Source organism: Anas platyrhynchos, chromosome 28 (assembly GCF_047663525.1).
Source record: "Anas platyrhynchos isolate ZD024472 breed Pekin duck chromosome 28, IASCAAS_PekinDuck_T2T, whole genome shotgun sequence".
NCBI lineage: Eukaryota > Metazoa > Chordata > Aves > Anseriformes > Anatidae > Anas > Anas platyrhynchos.
Genome location: NC_092614.1, coordinates 2,603,294 through 2,622,825, shown reverse-complemented (window position 1 = coordinate 2,622,825; position 19,532 = coordinate 2,603,294). Strand labels below are relative to the sequence as shown.

The 19,532-nt window shown below is 60.6% G+C and overlaps 1 protein-coding gene across 1 annotated transcript; it reads right to left on the bottom strand.

The window, feature by feature from the left end:
* Positions 1–3,674: 3,674 nt before the first annotated feature.
* On the bottom strand, positions 3,675–5,071 carry EIF1 (eukaryotic translation initiation factor 1). The gene is made up of 4 exons (XM_038168855.2): positions 4,901–5,071; positions 4,497–4,660; positions 4,250–4,351; positions 3,675–3,896 (listed from the first exon to the last, which is right to left on the bottom strand). Exons 1-4 carry the CDS (start codon positions 4,929–4,931, stop codon positions 3,852–3,854), a joined length of 342 nt encoding a protein of 113 aa, XP_038024783.1. The 5' UTR covers positions 4,932–5,071; the 3' UTR covers positions 3,675–3,851.
* Positions 5,072–19,532: the final 14,461 nt, after the last annotated feature.

Sequence of the window (19,532 nt, the reverse complement as noted above, 5' to 3'; positions counted from 1 at the left end):
ACACACCCAAGCACACAATGCCACATGCACATTTACAAATATACCTATACATGTGGTTTTTTTTTATATGTATAGGCTTATACATATGCACATATATAAATGGAATTAACAATATCTGTGTGCCTGCACACATGTATGTTTATATGGCTGGAGACTATGGCAATTGGCCATGGCAGTATGTAGGTGTACAAAGTGTATTTCTTTAGCTAGCGACCTGCGTGTATGGCTATATGCACAAATGTACGTGTGTGTGTGATTAGCTACACATACAGTTATTTCTGCACATAAAAATGGCTCTAGGTATAAATATTGAATATGCTTATAGATATACTGGCTCTCTAGATACACACCTATAGGCATACATGCATAGACAGTTATGCATAAACAAATACAGCTATCGTTATACAGAGCAAGAGGGAGACCAAAAGTGTGTGTAGGTTTGGTTGCATGGAACCTTTATCGAGCACTATCGATATATATATATATATATATATATATATATAAAGATACATTGATTTACATACAGAAATGCATAGAAAATTATATGTACACAGCTAGATGTACCGCTGTAGTGAGCTACAGAAACAGACACAAAGCTATAGGTGTACCCTACATATACCCATGCGCACAGGTCTATACACAAACATACGGCCAGGGCCATGTGCACCATAAAGGATACACAAAAAAAAAAAAAAAAAAAAAAAAAAAAAAGAATCATAAAGGTTGGAAAAGCATGCAGACATTAACATTTATTTATATGGATTAAAACTACAAGGGGTGATTTTCCCCATGCGCATGCATAGACAGCTGCACATACATGTGTGTGCATGGTTCTATGGCTGCAGCATGTACAGCACAGGTGGGGTGTGTGTATTTACAAGCATCATGCACAGCTCATGCTTTTTACATGCATGTGCTGATTTTCATGAATAGCTGCCCCACAACCTCCCCAGCCCCTTGCTGGGCTCTACGATGGGTGCTGGGGGAGCAGCAAGTGGCCGGGGTGCTGGCTGAGAGCACTCTGCTGCGTGCTCCCCTGTTGGGCACAGGCCTGCCACATGCACGGACCCCACAGCTGGGACCCCCCCCCCCCATCCAAGGGGATGCTTTTGGGGGGGTCCCAGGGGCTCAGTGGGGCATAAACTAGGGCAAAACACAGGGTCTGGTATTTCCTTTCATCATCGATCGCTCCTCTTGTATTTACCCTCAGCCCATTGTGTTTGTAGAGGACATTTGTGTCACTCCTGCCATAAAAGACGTGTCAGTGATATGCTATGGATTAGGCACACTCCGGAGCTTTGCTGCCTGCCCTTGCCCCCCGTGCCGTGTTTGCAAAGCTCAATATTCGCCCTCTTCAAATAAATAAACCCGAAACAAACGGGCTTTGAATGGGCAGGAAAGCACCAGAGCCCCGGCACCTCCAGTGCACTGCAGCGATCGATGGCTCGCTCCCAGGAGCATTTTTTACAAGGAACAAACAAATTGTTTTGCAATTTCTGGCTTTTAAAGGCTCGATCCGGGCCAAATGAGCCGTCAGGGTGACGGGGGCACAGCGACTGCTTCCTGCAGCCCATCGGCTTGGCGGCGCCTTGACGCATGTTTGCAGAGTGACCGCGGGTGCTCGGCTCGTTCCCTTCTCCTGGCTTCATCTGGCTACTTGCTCCATCCCACCTGGACATCCCAAAAGATGTGGCAGTGACCATCCATGCTGACTGTGTCACCGTCTCCCTTGCCTGCTCCCTGGCCTCAGCTGTGCCCACCAAGAGGAGTGGGGTTGCAGAAGAGCTGGGAAACGGCAGCGGGGAGCACCCCTGAGCTGGGTTTGCAGAGCAGTGGTTGTGCTGAAGGGAGGAGGTTCCAGACATCAAAATGGAGAGCGGGAGGGAAGGGAGGAGAAAATGAGTGCAGGAGCAAAACCCAAAGCTGAGGACATCCAGCACTGAGCCTCAGCACCCCGCCTGGCCGGTGACCCCGCAGTGAAGGAAACTGAGGCACGACCAGACCAGATCTGGGTGCGTGTGGTTGCATCCCGAGGACGTTTGATGGCCTCAGATTTCATTCCTAACCCCATGGCTTAAACACCCCACGTTCTGTTAGCTACAGGGGCTCTGTGAAAAGCTCCACCAAGCACGAGAGCCCCCCAGGAGCTCAGGCAGGCAGCAAGGCTTGAGCCTCACCACCGCCTGCAGGCGCTCTGCCAGGAGCAGGCAGGGCACGAGGGCACCCGCTGTCCCCCTGCACCTCGTGTGATTGCAGCAAACTGGTGGCCGAGAGCAAAGTCTCACAGGGAAGTAAATGGTGGCACAGAGGGCTGAGCGCCGCACAAAGAACCCAGGCTGTGGCAGGAGCTTCACAGCAGCAAGCGAACGAACACAGCTCGGCTCTTAGAAAGCTGCCAAAACCACGAGGGGCCCCCCCTGTGGATCCGCTGCAGGGCAGGGTGTAAGCTCCCCCAGCACACAGGGTGCAACGCAGTAACACCCCCGTAGCGTGGGACACAGCCACCAGCAGGATGAAACACAAAGATTTCTGCTCATTTCTGGGGATTTCAGGACATTTCACATTGCATTTGCCCACCCCCACAAGCAGGGCTGTTGTAAAGTTGTTCCCTCGTGGCTCGTTCGGTGGCTCCGAGGCACAGAGGGAGGAAGGTGCTGCACCCCGCTGGGGTTTGTGTGCCTGTGGCAGTGGTTGCTGGCCGGAAGCGGGAGCGCTGACCTTGCAAACCTCGCAAGCAACAAGCACGAGACCTGGTGCGAGGGTGATCAGGCCCCAGCCAAGAGGGAATGACTCAACAGCCGCTCTGGGGCTGTTTACTTCAACTTTGGCCAGGGAGGAGGAAGCCACAGCTGCTCTGCCTTCCCCTTCCTGCACCAGGTCACACTAGGACAGGCGGCCCAAGGCAGCGCAGAGCGCCCACCACCCCGCTTCATCCTCCCACCCCGCTCCAACTCACACAGCAGCAGAAGCTGCCAGTCCCCCAGAGCCACCACCTCTTTAAAGCAAAGCATTTTGGCTCCACAACACAACTGAATCCACCCATGGAGTGCTTTTGAAAACCATTTTTATTTAAATAAGACTTTAAATACATTACATAAAACATTAAAAATGAAACCAAAAATCTGTTACTTCACAGGGCATTAGGCAGCAGTTGCTAGTAACACGTAAGCTCTGCAGCTCTATCTACAACGATACTTGTTACATTAGTCCAAAATTGATCCCTTGTCAAAAGTTTAACCCAAGGTACTGGTTCCTTCAAGTACACTGCCCGGTATCTTTGGGCTTGTACGACACCAGCACCTGCCAGGCCGGAATTGCAGGCATCCAGCCTTGAAGTCACTCTTCAGTCACTCTTCTCGTTCAAAAGTCAAATTTTTTCCCCAAATCCCTCTACCACCAGGAGCAAACACTGCCTAGAGTGAAGGTCCTGTCTCCCCAGGCCATGCCACAGCTCGCGCTCAATGCCTCGCTCCGCGTGGGGCCGCAGGAGGCACCGCCAGTTACCGTCCATGGAAACGGAGGAGCCGCTGGACTGAGGAGAGATCCGGACGGTCTCTGGACTGACAGGCCGAGTCCCTTGGCTTAACTTGGAACATCTGGTTACTTTTAGCTTCAGGCCGGGCAGTGCCAAACGCCCGATTTACCTCTGTTAAATGAGGGACAGCAAGACGAGATAGCATGGGCTCGTGTCAGTTTATTACATCACTGAATTACACTAGTCCAGACTGAACAGTGGACCCAAGATTGTTACATTACACAAACCGGCTGGTTTTAAACTTATGACAAGGGACAGATGGGAATTTCATTGTAAGGAAATCTTCTTGCATAAAGCTTCAGTGACCCACAGGCACTTAAAACCCATGGACTTTCAGCTGGTCGTCTTTAGCCAGTCCAATCTGCAAGAAAAAAAATGCACTTTAAAGCACTTCAAACCAGACAAGACTCCATGGAGATCCACACGCTGCGGATGCTGTAGAACTGTCAGATCTCTGCTCCCCCCGAAGCATGGAATAAAAGTTATCCTGCAACTGCAAAACCTTGTTGGACAACATATTATTTAAGAAATTCAGTAAGAAGAGAAAGAGAGTCCTCCATCAGTATGTTTTAAAGACAGGAAAATGAGAATCTGCCTCCATCAGCATGGTATCTTAAAGCCAAGAACATGAGAACCTGCATCATGATTAAAGTGAAAAGTCACATTTGATGTAAAAATTAGCTAGCACGTGCACCAGAACAAAACAAACCCTACCTCCACGAGGAACTGGCATATGTTCTTGCGCTGGTCACCTTGCAACTGAATCACTTCTCCATATTCAGGGTGTTCGATCACAGTACCATTGCAGGCAAATTTCTGGAGAGGGGGAGAAAAAAAAGAACGGAAAAAAAAGATTTTTAGCAAGAAAAAGGCAAAACCTGCCCCCGCAGCCCCCCACCACCCCCCCCAGCAGCCACCGCCTGGCTCCCTCCATCTGTCGACGCCCCAGTGCTGCACCCACCTTCTTGAAGGCCTTCACCAGTTTCTTTTTATCGTAATCATCCGCGATGCCCTGGACAGTGGTGAGGGTCTTCCTGCCGTTCCGCTGCTGGATCCTTATATGGATGTAGTCCTCAGTGCCGGCAGGAAGCAGGTCATCACCCTTACTTGCATCAGCAAAGGGGTCTGCGGAGAGCGCCCATCAGAGCCGGCCGCCCCGCCCCTCCGCGCTCCCCATTGGCCACCCCACCCGTCTGTCAGCGCGAAGCCACGCCCCCTCCTTTCTCCCTCCCCTCCCCCCCCCCTCGGCTGACGCAACCGTCCCCGGGAATAGCAACTGCGCCACGGGGCGGGGCCCGGCCTGGGAGGGGCCGCAAAGGCCCGGCCCGGCCCTGCCCCGCCGCCCGCCGCACAAAGGGCGCTCACCGAAGGGTTGGAGGTTCTGGATAGCGGACATACGATACGCTTCCCTTCCCTCGGCGAGGCGGCGGCGGCGGGCGGCGGCTGAGGCGGCGGCGCGGCGGTGGCTGAGGCGGCGGCGGTGGGCGCGGAGGATGCTCTCGCGGCGGCGGCTGCAGACGCTGTCAGGGGGGCGGGACTGCGGCCGCCCGCTTATATACCGCCCGCTGTGACGTCAGCACGCACGGCGAGCGAGGGCGGTGATTGGCTGCTTCGCCATGGGGGGGGGAAGTGGGGGGGGGGCGGTCGCGGCGCGCGGGCGAACGCGGCCGCGCCCTAGGCTGGGGAGAGGGGAGAAGGGCGCATGCGCGGCGGAGGGCGCCGGTGGGAGGGGGGGTGCGGGGAGGGAGGCAGGGCGGCGCATGCGCGGTGCGGCTGAGCCTCGAGGGGGCCTGGGCAGCGCCATGGGGGGGGGAATGGGGGTAGTGGGGGGGGGGGGGGTTGGGGACAGGGAGAAGGATGGGGACAAAGGGGGGGCTGGGGACAGGGAGGGGGTAATGGGGACAGGAAAAGAGCTTGGGGACAAAGGGGGGGGCTTGGGGACAAAGGAGGGGGGGGTAGAGGCAGTGAGGGGGGGCTGGGGACAGGGAGGGGGTAATGGGGGCAAGGGGGGGCTTGGGGACAAGGGGAGGGGCTTGAGGACAGGGAGGGGGGCTGGGGACAAGGGCTAAAGGCAATGGGGGGGGCTGGGGACAGGGAGGGGGCGTGGGGACAGTGGGGGGGGGGGCTTGGGGACAAAGGGGGGGGACCTGAGGACAGGAGGGGGGATCTGGGGACAGCTGGGGGGGGCTAGGGATGAAAAGGGGACCTAGGGATAGTGGGGGGGGGACCCTGGGGACAACGGGGGAGGGGGGATGGGGAGGGGGCTCAGGGAAAGGGGGGACCTGGGGGCAGGGGGTACTGGGAACAGCGGGGGGGACTTGAAGATGGGGAGGGGGCAGGGGACAGTGTGGGCCCCGCTCGCTCTGTCCCCCTTCAGTGCCCGGGGGACAGAGGTGGTGACCTCCATGGTGGGCACAGGGGGGGCCCACGACCGTGTCCCTATATCACTGGCAGCCCCACGAATCCCACCTGCTGCTGTCCCAGGGGGGTGACACCGCCACGTCTCCCTTCCCCATCACCTCACATGGGCCCCTGAGGCTGGGGAGCTTTTTTTTCCCTCAAGAAATGGCTGAAATGGGGCTGCCTGGCAGCTCGGGCAAGCTGATGTCCCCTGGCAGGGCAATCTCGGCCCTTTTTTGCTGCGTGCCCTGGCCCCTCGTCACCTCCCTGGTCCTGGTCATATAGGGCAGATGAGGGATGGCACCGTCCTGGCCCGGTCAGGACACCCCCATCACCCCGATCACATCGTGGAAAGGGGCAAGCTTTGGGGATGTGATGTGACAAAAGCATTTTCCGGAGCCATCTCAGCAGGGGAACGAGCCCAAGAGAGGCCTCAGGTCCTTCCCTCAAAACCCCACACACATTTGGGATGTGACCAAATTGCCCTTCAAAACCAGGCGCATTCAATCCTGCTCCTAAATCCTAATTTCAGGGGCCTGCAGCCTGCATTTCGGTGTTCAGTGTGAGCTGCCGAGATCATTTCCAGCCTTCCTGGTGCCTGCCGTGTGCCCCAAAACCCCTCACGAGGCGGCGAGCGTCTCCCAGCACCGCCTCCGTGCGGGGCCGCCGGCAGATGGATGGCCCAGGCAGCCCGAAGCTGCGTCGTGTGTGCTAAAAATACACCGAAACCCCAGATATGAAGGCCAGCAAATCTCCTACACAATTAATAACGGGGTCAGAAGCCATATAGATCCAGACAGAGCACAAAATCTCTTCTGGGAGCTGGTCAGAGCTGCTCATAGGGCCGGAATATCGCTGCCACGGGGACACGGCTCTGTCAGGGTGGGTCGTGCCAGGGGCTGTTTATCCCGGAGCTGTTCAGCTCCTTTTACATCTCCCACAGCCTCAGCTCCCGCTGTTAGGTGTTCCTGCCCTGCGTTTGGAGCCCCCTGGGAAATATCGGGTAGTTTTTGGCAGGTTCTTGGCATCTGGGAGCACTGCCATCAGTGGGGCCTGCCAGCTGCCGCGCGGCCTGGGCCTCGCGTCGTTGCTGGGGGCCTTCAGATAAAGCATTTATCGTGCACCAGGCAGAGTGTTCCTGCTGTATTTTTGCATTCCTGCTGTATTTTTGTGTTCCTGCTGTATTTCGGTGTTCCTAAGGCCTCCGTCACCTTCCTGTGTCCCCGTGTGAGGGATCAGCAGCAGCACTGGAATATTTTCACTGCCGTCAACGTGCTCCACGGCCGCCGCGCTCCAGCAGTGTGTGGCTCTCGCTCCTCGCCTTCTGATCGCGTTTTCCTCCTCTCCCGGAGCAGAAACCATCTCCAGTGGCCTCCTGCTGGGCTGCCCAGGCACCAGAGGGGTAATTGGGCATTTCCAGTGCATCTCGCTCCAAGTGCATCTGCTGGGGGAAAGACTGCTCATCCTATTTGGAGTCACAAATAGGCAATGGAGTCACAGCCACTTCTTGTCTTCTGCCTCCTGTTGGGCAGAATGGCCTCGTGGCTGGGCCAGGATGTACCAGAGAGATGATTTATCAGCGTCACTGCAGATTTGGCATCCATACCATACATCAGGGTTTGTATCGTCATCACCAGATCCCCAGAACCTTTGGTAAAACACCAGAAAGGCGAGTGTGTGGGTACCAGAGCTGGGCCCAGCGCTGATGTGGGGCTGGCCACTGCCAAAGAAATGGTTTCAACGTTTTTAACACCAGTTTTCCGTCCTTCAGGGCAGGAGCTGCCTGTCCCGGGCTCCCCACGAGGTGGCAATGCTGCTCTCCTGTGCAGGAGCAGTTCTGCCGCCAGGTAAGGATGAGCTGCTGCAGGAGCTTTCGTGCCCGGTGCCTGGAAAAAAAATAAAAATACTAAAATAAAACAAAATAAAATAAAATAAAACAAAATACTAAAAAAATATATAAAATTAAATAAAATAATAATAAAACAAAATATAGTGCAATAATAAACAAAATAAATCAATAATAAAATAAAATAAAATAAAATAAAATAAAATAAAATAAAATAAAATAAAATAAAATAAAATAAAATAAAATAAAACCACCTCCAGGCTGACCACTAGCTCTGTGCACAGGAAAATCTCAGTGTGTGGGGCCGTGGCGGTGTCTGGGGAGCTTCCAGGTGCGTTTTGGGATCACCAGGTGGAGCGGAGAGCCCCCGGAGCGGTTTGTGTCCTGCTTTCCTGGTCCCACGGCACCGCAGTGGTGCTAGGGGCTGGGGCTGGCTTCTGGAAACCACCTCAAACCTTTGCAGTGAGGGGCACAGACGGGGCACGGCCGGGCTCTGCGGCGAGGAAACCCACAGACAGAGAGGGCAGGGGCTGCCCAGTGCCCGTGCTGCGGCTGCAGAGGAGCTGCAAGGGGAAAAGCCCCCGAGGGCACCGTGTGTGCACCCTGTGTGCGGGGTCCTGGGTGCTTTTGGGTGGGTGACTGACCTTTGGTGAGGCCACAATGCCGTGCTCTAGGGATGGGAGGGAATCCTCCCAGCCTTTAGCACCCACAAATCAGCTTTTCTCCTCTCGCATCCTTCCTGCAGCCTCCACGTGACTGCACAGACCCAGGTTCGGGACAAGCTGGATTTTTGACGCACGCCGTTTGATCCCATAAATCAGCGCCGACAGTCATTAGCCCTGATGATTAATTAACCTGCTCCTGGAAAGCGCTGGGGCACGGCCGGGGTGAGCCCGGTTGTCACGGGGCCAGCGGCAGCGCAGGGCATCCCCGCGCTGTGTGCTCAGAGGCCACCTTCCCTTTGTGCACGTGGGAATTCCTGGAAATTCACATCCCAAAGTTTGCAAACCCTGGGAAAAAAATAAAAAATAAAAAATTAATGAGTGAGGGAAATGACCTCTGCCCACCCAGGGGATGCTCTCTGTGCCACCTCCCCCCCCGATCTGTGGGATGCTGCAGGGACGGAGGGGCTGTAATGGGGACATTCAAAGGCAGTTTCCAAAGCATCCTCCTGGACACCGCAGCCTGTCCCAAGGCCACCCCTGGCTCCTGCCTCACCCGGGGACCCTCCATCAGGAATTTGCCTCTGGCTCTGTGCCTGCTGCTGCTTTCTAGCGGGTGGCAAGCAGCCTGGGCTTTGTGGGGCTGGGGTCAGGGCTTGGTGCTGAGCTGCAGCCCCCAGGGCTCTTGCTGTGCCCAGCTCTCCTCCTCCTAGCAGGAGCCTTCCTCCCTCCCTGCTCAGCCTTCCTCTTCCTCGACACCCGGCTGTGAAACCTCAGCTCTCCGCGAGGTGCCAGGAGAGCTCTGAGCACGGGGCTCAGCGCCGGGGAGCCGCTGGGTGCTGCGAGCAGGCACAAGCCCTGCTCAGCCTCTCCCTGCCTGCACGCTCACAGCAGGGCCAGGCAGCTTCCTCCAGTGGGGAAACACCTCACCGTGGCCAGGGGGTGGGTGTCGGGGAGCCCCCACAATTGGGGGCTGCAGCTCCATCCCCGGGGTCCGTGTCTGTGCTGTGGGTTTGGCCGCTCGCTTGTGTTTGGGGCTGGGGGGTGCTGTGGGTTTGCTGCGGAGAAGGGGAGCCAAAGCCCCCCTGCAGCCCTGGCCGCATCCTGGCTCACTCCTGCGGTGCCAGGACCTGCCCTGCAGTGGGGAATTGCCCCCAGCTGAGGCTCCAGCCCCGTGCAGTCAGCTCTTTTCTATCAGGGGAGGCATTAACCAAATGCCCACCACTGCAGCGGGGTCACCGCGCAGCCCCAGCCCTCCCTGGGGACCCAGCATCAGCCGGGAGCAACGGCAGAGTCCGAACCCACAGCAGGGGAACGGGGAGAGGGAGACGGGGGGGGGGGAAAGAAGGAGGGGAGCAGCTCCCACCACCAGCACCCTGCAGACCCCCTGCCTGCCCCGGGGGCGTCTGGTGCGGAGCTGGGCTGCTGCTCCAGGACACGGTGAGCTGGGCATGGACCGTGCCATCCCCAGAGCCACCTCTGTGCCCCCCCTCCAGGGCTGCCCCCACCTCACTCAGTGACACAGAGCAAGGCCGGAGGGATTTCTGCTCCGGGGGGGCTCGGAGGAGGCATTGAGGGCAGCTGGAGGAGCCAGGACAGGGGGAGCTGCGGTGGCACGGGGCTGACGCAGAGCCCTGGCACTGGCCGTGCCGGGTGGATCAGCCCCGCTCAGCACCTCCGTGCCTCGGCCCCGGCTGTGTTCCCACATGCAGGCAGACGTGCTCTCGCCAGGTGTGCCCTGCTGCATTGCACTTTTTCACACCTGGCTCACGCCGTTGCTTCCGAGCCACTCTGGGTGCCGTGGGAAGGGGCAGAGGTGCTGGTGGGGCAGGGGGGTGCAGCTGGGGCTGTACCACATCTCCTGCTGCTTCTCCCCCTGCAGCACGGCTGGGATGTGCACGTGGAGCCCTGTTCCACGTCAGGGAGAGGTTTTGGGTCATGGAGAGACCCGGGCAGGGCCTTTGCTGGGGTTCTGGTGGGCCTGGCAGCTGGGTTTTGTTGGTCCCTTGGATGCTCACCACCAGCACCAGCACCGGGGAGGTCAGTGGCCACAGAACAGCCCATGCCAGCCCCTTGCTGGGGTGCCCAGCCACGGGGTGGCCCAAATGCTCTGGGAAAGGCAGCGACACCATGCTCTGGGTGCCCCCAGGCACAGCCCCGTGCCCTGATGTTGCCTCGCACAAAGGGGACCAAGGCAGGGGCAGGGGGGCTGAGCCCTGCCGTGAGCCCGGGGGTCTCCAAGCTCCCCACAGGAGGAGCAGCCCCTTCCCTCTGGCTTTGCACTGCCTGGCTCAGCTCGGCCCAGCCTGGGGCTCTCCCTCTTGCTCCTGCTCCTGTTTCTGCCCCTGCTTCTGCTTCCGATCCTGTTTCTGCTCCTGTTCCTGCTTCTGTTCCTGCTCCTGCTCCTGCCGAGGCAGGAACCAGCCCCTCCGTGCAACCAGCCCAGCTTGCAGGCAGCCCAGGCTCCCTGTCCTGTATGATGGGAGAGAGGTCTCTGGGGTGCAGCCACCTCCTGCTGGGACAGGGGTAAAGGGACGAGAGAGCTTCTGGGGGCATCATCAGCAGAAACAGGCACACGGCAGAGCCCGGCAATCCCCACTCTGCTGACTCGAGCAGAGCGAAGGGGCAGGGCAGGCCAAACACCTTGGTCAGCAGCCGCCTTGCCCCACTTTGTTTTTCACTTACCAGGCAAAACCCACGAGGGGTGTGAGCCCCAACCAGCGCACCCCAGCCCCTGCAGCCCCTCCCGGCCCCGTGGCCAGGCACGCTCAGCCCTGCCTACACACAGCAACTCCCCGAGGGCCAAACACTGGCTGCTGGCCAGCGCCTTCCCGCACGGCTGGCAGAGCGCAGCCCCGTCCCGGCACGGCGCCCGGCGCTGCAGGGATTTATTTGCCTCTTACAAAACACTTGGCTCCGGCACCCGCCCTGCCCAGCCGGGACGGGAGCTGGCAGCGCTCACGCTCCGGGGTCCCAGCACCCTGGGATGGGTGCTCCTGGTGCCCTGAATGGGGTCAGAGAGGTCCCCGTGCTGCCAGGTCCTGCAGCCGTCTGTCGGTTGTGCTGCTCCGGCTGCATGTCGGGGTGCAGCAGCAGCGAGCTTTGCCTATCTCATGGTGCTCAGGCCCCTTATCTCAGCAAGCCAGCCCATGCCAGCCTGGCAGGGGGACAGGGAAACCTTCACAGGCTGTGCAAAGGTTGGCCACAGCTTGGCCACAGCCCCTTCTTTTGGCTAGGAGATGGTGGCGAGCAAAGTGCCGAACTCCTTTGCGCAGTGGCAGCGCCCCAGCGACCACAGCCGGGGCTGTGCCTTCCCCGGGAGACCCTGAATCCCCCAGCTCCTCTCCTCCGAGGCACTTCCAGGCAGCGCTCTGGGCTGCTTTTTTTCCCCTGCCCCTCTGCCGTGGGTGATTTCTGCAGTCCCGGAGCACGGGCACTGCTCAGTTGACACATGCACAGCCTTCCCGACAGCCCTGGTGGCACGGGGCTGCCCCGGACAGCCGGGCTGCGATGGAGCTGTTGCCTTTCTGCAAGCATTTCTGCTGCCGTTTGCTGCTGCTCTCGAGCTGTGGGCTCAGCCCTGCGCTCACCCTGGCTGGGGGCTGCGGAACCCTGAGCCGGGAGCAGGGTTTGGGTAAAACCCATGGGTCTGAGGGTGGCTGCCCCCTCCAGCCGGTGGCACAGCCGGGTGCAGGCACTGCACGGCTCCCCACTCCCCTATGGCCCTTCTGCTCCAAACACGCCTCCATTTCAGTTTCATGTTCTGCTTTTCATATCCTAACCCAGAGCAGGAACAAAAATCCACCCGCAACCTCCCCAACCTGGGGGCTCTCCGCCGTGCCTGTTTGAAGGAACCCCCCCAGGGGCACGGGGCTGCCCAGGAGACCCCCTCGGCCCCTCGAGGCCGCATCGGGGTGCGCTCCCGCTGCGTCAGCCCCGCGTTTCTTCCAGCTGACGTGGCCACCCTGCCGCCGCCCTGCCGCGGCTTGCCCCCACGCCCAGCGCCAGGCTGTGATTAGCGAGGCGGGGGCCGCCGGCGCGTTCCCATCACCCGCGTCACCACCACCGCCCTCGCCGGCGCTGCCAGCCAGGTGTGTGCCGCGGGAGCCGCCGCTTCACTGCCTAAAAAGGAAGCCACCCGCTCGCTCCCGATTGCAAAACTCCCTGGGCTGGGTGCTTGTGCTGGCTCCCTGCATTCCCAGCAGTTCCCAGGAGCCACTTGAAGCCCCGACGCCCCCCGCTTCCCCCGCCTGCAGAGCCCCCGATCATGCCCTGAGCCCCGTTTGGGGTCCCTGCGCCCACGGGGAGGAGGGAGGTGGGGAGGGGATGGAGGTGGGGAAGTGCACAGTGAGCGTGGAGCAGCCCCGTGGCATGGGACCCATGTGCTGTGCGTGGCTGTAGCATGGCCATGGTGTGGGCACGTGTGCCTTGCACCCTTCTGGGGCTCCTCTCAGGCTGTGCCTGGCCCCACTGCAGCCCCAAGCTCTGGTCCCAGCAGCAGATTCAAGGGGTGCTGGCCGTGCCAGCTCTGCACCAGCTCTGTGCAGGCCTGGCTGGGGTGAGCCACGTCCCAAGGACTCGTAGATGAGCCTGGGACTGGCTCTGGACACGCGGTGTTCCTGGGGGAAGCTCACATTCCTGCAGCTCCCGGTGCTCAGCGCATGGTGCTGCGGCACGCACCGGCCAGGACAGCGGTGCCAACGGCCCAGCGATCCCACGGGGGCCTCAACGCTGGGTCCCTGGCACTGTTTGGGAAACGCAGTTATGGCTGAATTTTGGGGAGCTGGCAGCTCCAGCCAGGGCTGTGCAATGGTGCTGGATCCTTGGGGTCATGGGGGACAGGGCAAGGCGCAGGGGACGGGAAGGACTCGGGTCCTTTCTTGCTGGTTTAGCTCCCAGAAGGGACGACGTGTGTCGGAAAGGGCTCGGCGGGTCCAGCCCTGTCTGTGATTCGGGGTATGCCAACTCCCTGCTGGGTACTGGCAGACTGGTGCCCTGAGCAGGAATGGCCCCACAGCCCCCTGGGCCCCCCAGGTCACCCCGTCCCCCACAGATCACCCTGTCCCCCTCAGGTCACCCTGTCCCCTTCTTCAGGCCTGGATCCACAACAGTCACCGGGGAGCCATCCCCTGCCAAAGCAGGGCAAGGGCCAAAGGTCCCACCCAGCCCAGCCCTGGCCACGCACAAGGCTCCGATCTCTTGGGGACACTGGTGCAATGCCCCCAGCTTTGTGCCACCAAACCCCACAGGCTCGGAGCCCCTGGGGAAGGACGTGCAGAGCCCGGCTGTGTCGGGGCACTGAGCTGCTCTGCACCCTGCGGAGGGGAAGGGCAGAAACGAGCCTTCCCCAGCACCTGCAGGAGCTCCTGGGGCAGCAGGAGAGGGCAGGGGGCTGCCCGCAGTGCCCAGGATGAACCCAAGATGGGGCCACCAGAGCCCCCACGTCCCCTGTGCCCGCAGAGCTCCCTGGGTACGGCCTGGGCTGGGCCATGCAGGTGGAAAGCTCTTTCTCAGGAACTGCCTGATGGTGAAAGTTGTTTCCCAGGCGTGGCCCTGGAAGGAATGCAAATCCTCTGAAGTCCCCTGTAATTACCGCCAGGCAAGTTACAGCTTGGAGCCGGGGCCGCCCCAGCCCCAGGCGTGGGAGCGAGCGGGGGGCTGACGCAGCCGACCTGTCCCTGCAGCTCCTGTCCCCTCCTGCCCCAGGAACGCGCCCAAGGTGACTCACGGGGACCCGAGGGCGCACGGCATGGATGGGGGCACTCGGAGCCTGGGTGCTTGGGGGGGACCCCACTGGGCTCCTGAAGGCACGGGGGGGCCCCGTGTCCTGCCTCCTGCACATCCCACGGGGCTGGCTGAACACCCACAAATCGCCCTCGCTGTCCTCGCCCAGGGGACTGAGCCTCCTCCACGTTTGGACACGCAGCACCCCGGTCCCAGGGGTCTCACCAGACCCAGGGGAAAGGCTGCTCCTGGCTCTGCAGCACAGGGCTGGCTGTGCAGGGGTGTGCATCCCTCAAGCAGCCCCCTAAAGCGTCCCCCTGCCTTAGCCAGCTCCGCAGGCACCATCCTCAGCACATTGCCAGGGGGTCACGGACACATTTTGGGCAGCTGTGAGCCAGCGGGTGCCAAAATGCCTCCGCTGGTGGGGAGCAGGGCCCCGCGGGGCTCTCAGAGAGACCATTGCATGGGGCTGGCAGTGCCTGGGGGAGCCTTGTGCCATGGGGCCAGGCTGCCTGGGGGCCCTGGCAGGGCACTTTGGGTGCGGGGGCTCAGGGTGGGCACGCTGAGGGTGCCCCGAGGGGCACAGCTCCTGCACACCGCTGCCAGGTCTCTGCGTGCTGCTGGGGGTGGTAACAGGCGGGGGGCCGGGGGCTGCACCAGGGCAGGGGCAGCAGCCATGGAAAGCCCACGGTAGCACGGGGGGGGCCCACATCACACCCCGAGAGCTCAGCACGCTGAGCAGCACCTGGTGCTGTCGGTGGTGATGAGTCAGAACCAGCTACGGACACGCATGCACATGCTTGCACACGCGTGTGCACCCCTCACACGTGTGCACGCTCCCCCTCTCCCCCTCCTCGGGCAGGGCAAGAGCCCAGCAATGTGGGCAGGACACAGGTACCAGCTGGGGGGCTGCTGCCTGCTGGGGGAGCGGGGATGAGCCCGGCTGTGGGGGGTGCAGAGCCCCCCAGGGCCCCTGCTTCGGGGACATCTGGGGTGCCCAAAACCTGCGGTGCTGTGGTGCTCCGTGCCCTCTCCGCAGGGTGCTGGCAGCTGGCCCTGCTCTCAGTGAGCACACAGGGAATTGGTGCCCACCCTGGAGCACCCCCTGCACCCCCCCCCCGGTACAGCCCTGCTCCCCCTGCACCCCCCCCAACACCCCAGTGCGCCCCCCAAAACCCCATGAACCCCCAATGCCTCTCCAGCACCTCCCCTGAACACTCCAATGCTCCCCCAGAATCCCCCCAAACACCCCAATGCCTCCCCAGCACCCCCCTCAACACCCCAATTCCCTCCCAACACCCCCCCAACACCCCAATGCCCCCCCCAGCACCCCCCAGCTGCTCCCCCACAACACCAGCACCACCCTCTGCACCCCTGCAAACTCCCGTGCGCCACAGCACCCACCTTCACGCCCCCAGCGCGACCCCTGCAGCCCCCGCCCCGGCCAACCCCAGCACCCCCAGCACCCATGGGTGCCCCCCCCGCAGCCTCTCCCGGCCCCGCTGCGCCGCAGCGCAGCCAGCGGAGGGCGCCCGTGGGCAGCGATTGCGCCCTGCGGCAGCGCCCGCACGGCTGGGGGGGTCCCTGCGGGTCCCAGGGGGGCTCAGGGGGTCCCAGAGGGTCCCAGGGGTGCTCAGCGAGTCCCGGAGGACGCCCTAAGGGGGTCCCAGAGGGGTTCAGGGGGACTCAGGGGGTCCCAAAGGAGGTCCTAGGGAGGTCCCAGAGGGGCTCAGGGGGTCCCGGAGGTGGCCCTAGGGAGGTTCCTGTAAGCATGGGAGGTCCCTGAGGGACTCAGCAGGTCCCTGAGGATCCTTGGAGGGCTCAGTGGGTCCCTGCTGGGCTGCAGCAGGTCCCAGAGGGGCTCAGCAAGGCTCAGGGGGTCCCTGGAGGTCCCCGCAGGGCTCAGGGGAGCTCAATGGATCCATGCGGGGCTCGGCAGATCCCAGCGGGTCCCTGCAAGGCATAGCACAGCCCTATGGAAGGACATGAAAAGTCCCAGAGCACCTCCAGCACGTCCCCCCACTCATGTCCCTGTACCCCCAATATCATTTTGGCCCCCTCCCCCCGGCTTCTGGCACCACCACTGGGGCTGCCGAGGACTCTCCAGGGGCTGCGCGGTGCGGAGCAGGGTGGGGGGGGATCACAAACATTTGCCCTTCCTTGCAGTAACTACTCGAGCGCAGTTCTTTGGGTTTAAAAAAAAAAAAAAAAAAGGAAGAAAAAACAGGGGAAAGAGCAGCTTGGGAGGATGCAGCCCGTAATTACTGCTGCCTATCAGGAGGATCAGCTGCGCTCCAGGCAAGAGCGCGGTGCCAAGCGCGGGCAGGTAATTGCCTGATGCCAGCCAGCCAGCTGACAGGAGGCTTTGTCTTCTCGCTTTGAAGTCCCCTACGGAAAATCATTAGTGCTCTGAACCATCGGGGCTCCAAACCATCGGGGCTCCCGGGTGGAGCTGTGCAGCTCAGCACCGGGGGCACCAGGGCGAGGGGCAGCGGCAGTGCTGCGAGGTCGGGGCCACGAGGCTGTGGGGCTGCCGGGGAGGTTTGTGGTCGGGCACCTCTCGGGCACGGGCTGCTTCAGCCTGATTAATGACTTCATTAAACCGCCCGCCAAGTATGCATGAACAAGCGGCCAAATCATTACAACCACGTGGGAAGTGACAGCGCAGCTTATAGGGACTGCTCCGGGGGCAGTGGCATGTGTCACCCCAATGCAACAGGGCTGGGGCAGCCCCTTCCCTTCCCTTCCCTTCCCTTCCCTTCCCTTCCCTTCCCTTCCCTTCCCTTCCCTTCCCTTCCCTTCCCTTCCCTTCCCTTCCCTTCCCTTCCCTTCCCTTCCCTTCCCTTCCCTTCCCTTCCCTTCCCTTCCCTTCCCTTCCCTTCCCTTCCCTTCCCTTCCCTTCCCTTCCCTTCCCAGAGCCAGGGGGCCCAGCCCAGCTCCAGGACCCCACCACAGGAGTGGGATTTCCCTAGAAAATTGCTCTCTGCCAGGGCATCGCTTGCACCCATCCTCCGGTATCATTGGGGCCATGCTCGTGGAGTGGCTCTGCACAGGGGTCAGGACAAGCTTTGGGACCAGGAGGGCACAAAATCCTGGAGGGGGGTCCCCATCACATCCCCGTTGGGTCACCGGGTGTAAGCGGCTGCGCCGCAGGGCAGGGGGAAGGAATGAGCTGGAGGAGGGCGATTGCTGCCCTTCTGCGGGTGTTTCGGGGCTGCTCGGCCTCACCCTGCGTGGCTGGGAGGCTCGGAGTCACCGTGGGTGCTGGGTGCGGGCGAAGAATGAAAGCTGGAGCCGCCACTCGTTGCCTGCAGTCAGCATGGGAAAGGAGGCGCCCGGCTCCCTGCCCCGCTCCGGGGTGAGAGGAGTGAGCAGACGGGGCGGGCTGGTGTTGCCACACTGAGCCGAGAGGTGAAGAAACGCAGGAGCTGCTTGCTTATCTGGAAGACAGATGCTGAAAGAAAAAAAAAATAATGTGGGAAACTCCGAAGGTTGGAGTTTGCTGTGGAGATAGAGCCCAAACAGCCTGTGAGACCTCGGGAGTTTGGCTCTGCCTCAGACACACGAAACATTCCTTTGTCTGGAGCATGGCTTTGTCCGCCTGCCTCTCCTTGACCAGAACCAGACCCAAAGGGCTCCCTGGGCATGGCTCTGACGGCACCTCAAAGGGGTTCAGGGGCAGGGTTCTGGGATCTGGACCAGGGATTCCCCACCTTCGGTCCCGGCTCGGGGAGTCGCCGCGGAGGGAGGCGAGCTGCTCACAGCTGAGGGGGTCCTCGCCCCCTGGCAGGGACAGAAGGGCTGAGCAGGCCTTAGAAGACGAGGCTGGTTGTGTTCAAAACTGCTTTAGCATCCTTATTGCTAAAAACCTCACGGCTAAAACCTCACGGTTAAAACCTCATGGCTGAAAGGTGCCAGCAGAAAAGCGCTCAGCCAGACTTCGGCTTGGTGAGCTGGCGACACGAGGGGAGGTCGCAGCGCCTGGGTGGCCCCGAGGGTGTAAAACTGCAAAAGGGCCAGGGGAAAGAGATCAAAACGCCTGCTGCAAGCACACCCAGCACCAGCCAGGTCTGTCCCCCCTGAGCAAAGTCGAGATGACTGCTCGGTGCCACCCGTCCCCTTGGCTGAGCCAAGCAGCAGCGCACGAGGTGGCCGCGTGCTCGGCGCTGATTCACCGGGGATCGCTTCCGAGTGGGATCTCCTCGGCCCACGCCACGCTGCACCAGGCAGAGCTGGGCTCGGAGCTCCAGGGAGGTGCTCGCCAGGGAACCGAGGCACCGAATGGAACAGGGCCAGGCCCACGCTGCGGGCTGGTGCTCTGCTAACAGCTCGGGACACCAGCCGGCACGGGGCAGCATCGCTCGCTTCCATGCGCACCAAGAGGACAAATCTGAGAGCCCGGTGGTGCCATGGGACTGCCCCTGGCTGCTGGTGGAGGCTGCCTGAAGGCACAGCAAGGCCTGGAGGTCCCGCTGGTGGGACCCAGCTTGGAGAAGGACAGCACAGGGTCACAGAACCGCGGGGTCACGGCGTGGTTTGGGACCTTAGGGACCAGCCGGTCCCACCCCCGGGCTGTGCCCGCTGCCCCATGGCTCAACCTGCCCAGGAGGGAATTTCCATTGTGCGCACATCTCCAAATTTCCTTTCATGGTAACAAATCTAAGAAGGCTTCTTTTTTTTTTTTGCAGATAATGTGTGGGGGCTGTCAGGACACGTCCTAGCAGTTGATAAAGAATCAGCAGCCGAGATAGGAACAAAGGCAGCACATTTCACTCCACGCCTCGCTGCGTTTGTTACCCATCTTGGTGTTGTTCAGAGTCACGGAGCGCAGCCCCAGCCAGCCGGTCCCTTCCTGCAGGAGACATCGCTCTCAGGGTTGTGACCTTCAGCGAGTTTCTACTGAGCTCTGAATTGCTGAGATGCACTCGGGAGAACCTGGCCCACAGGGGAAACCCGATGACTCCTAATTAGCTCATATTCATTACATTAAAAGCCCAATTATGTGCTATTGTTTGAGGCAACTGCAACACTGCTGACCCTGGGCCTTTTCACACCAACCCTCACCGCTGCCTTTCTGCTTGCCCACCCCCAGCAGATAATTTCCCCTCCGTCCCGTGCAATCCAAGTGGTCCCGCTCTCCATCCCACCCTGCAGCACACCTGAGGGCGAGATAACATCTGCGACGTGCGTCTCGCTGGAGCAGACGCCGATAGCATCTCCTGAGCGCGATGATGTATTTTTATCTCAAGGGAATTTGTTGTGGGCGAGTGTTTCAGGAGAGCCTGGGAGGCTGAATTCCTCCCGAAGCACAAAATAGCTGCAGTGCCGCACGCGGCTCCGGCACGGCTCTGGCTGCGTCACCGTG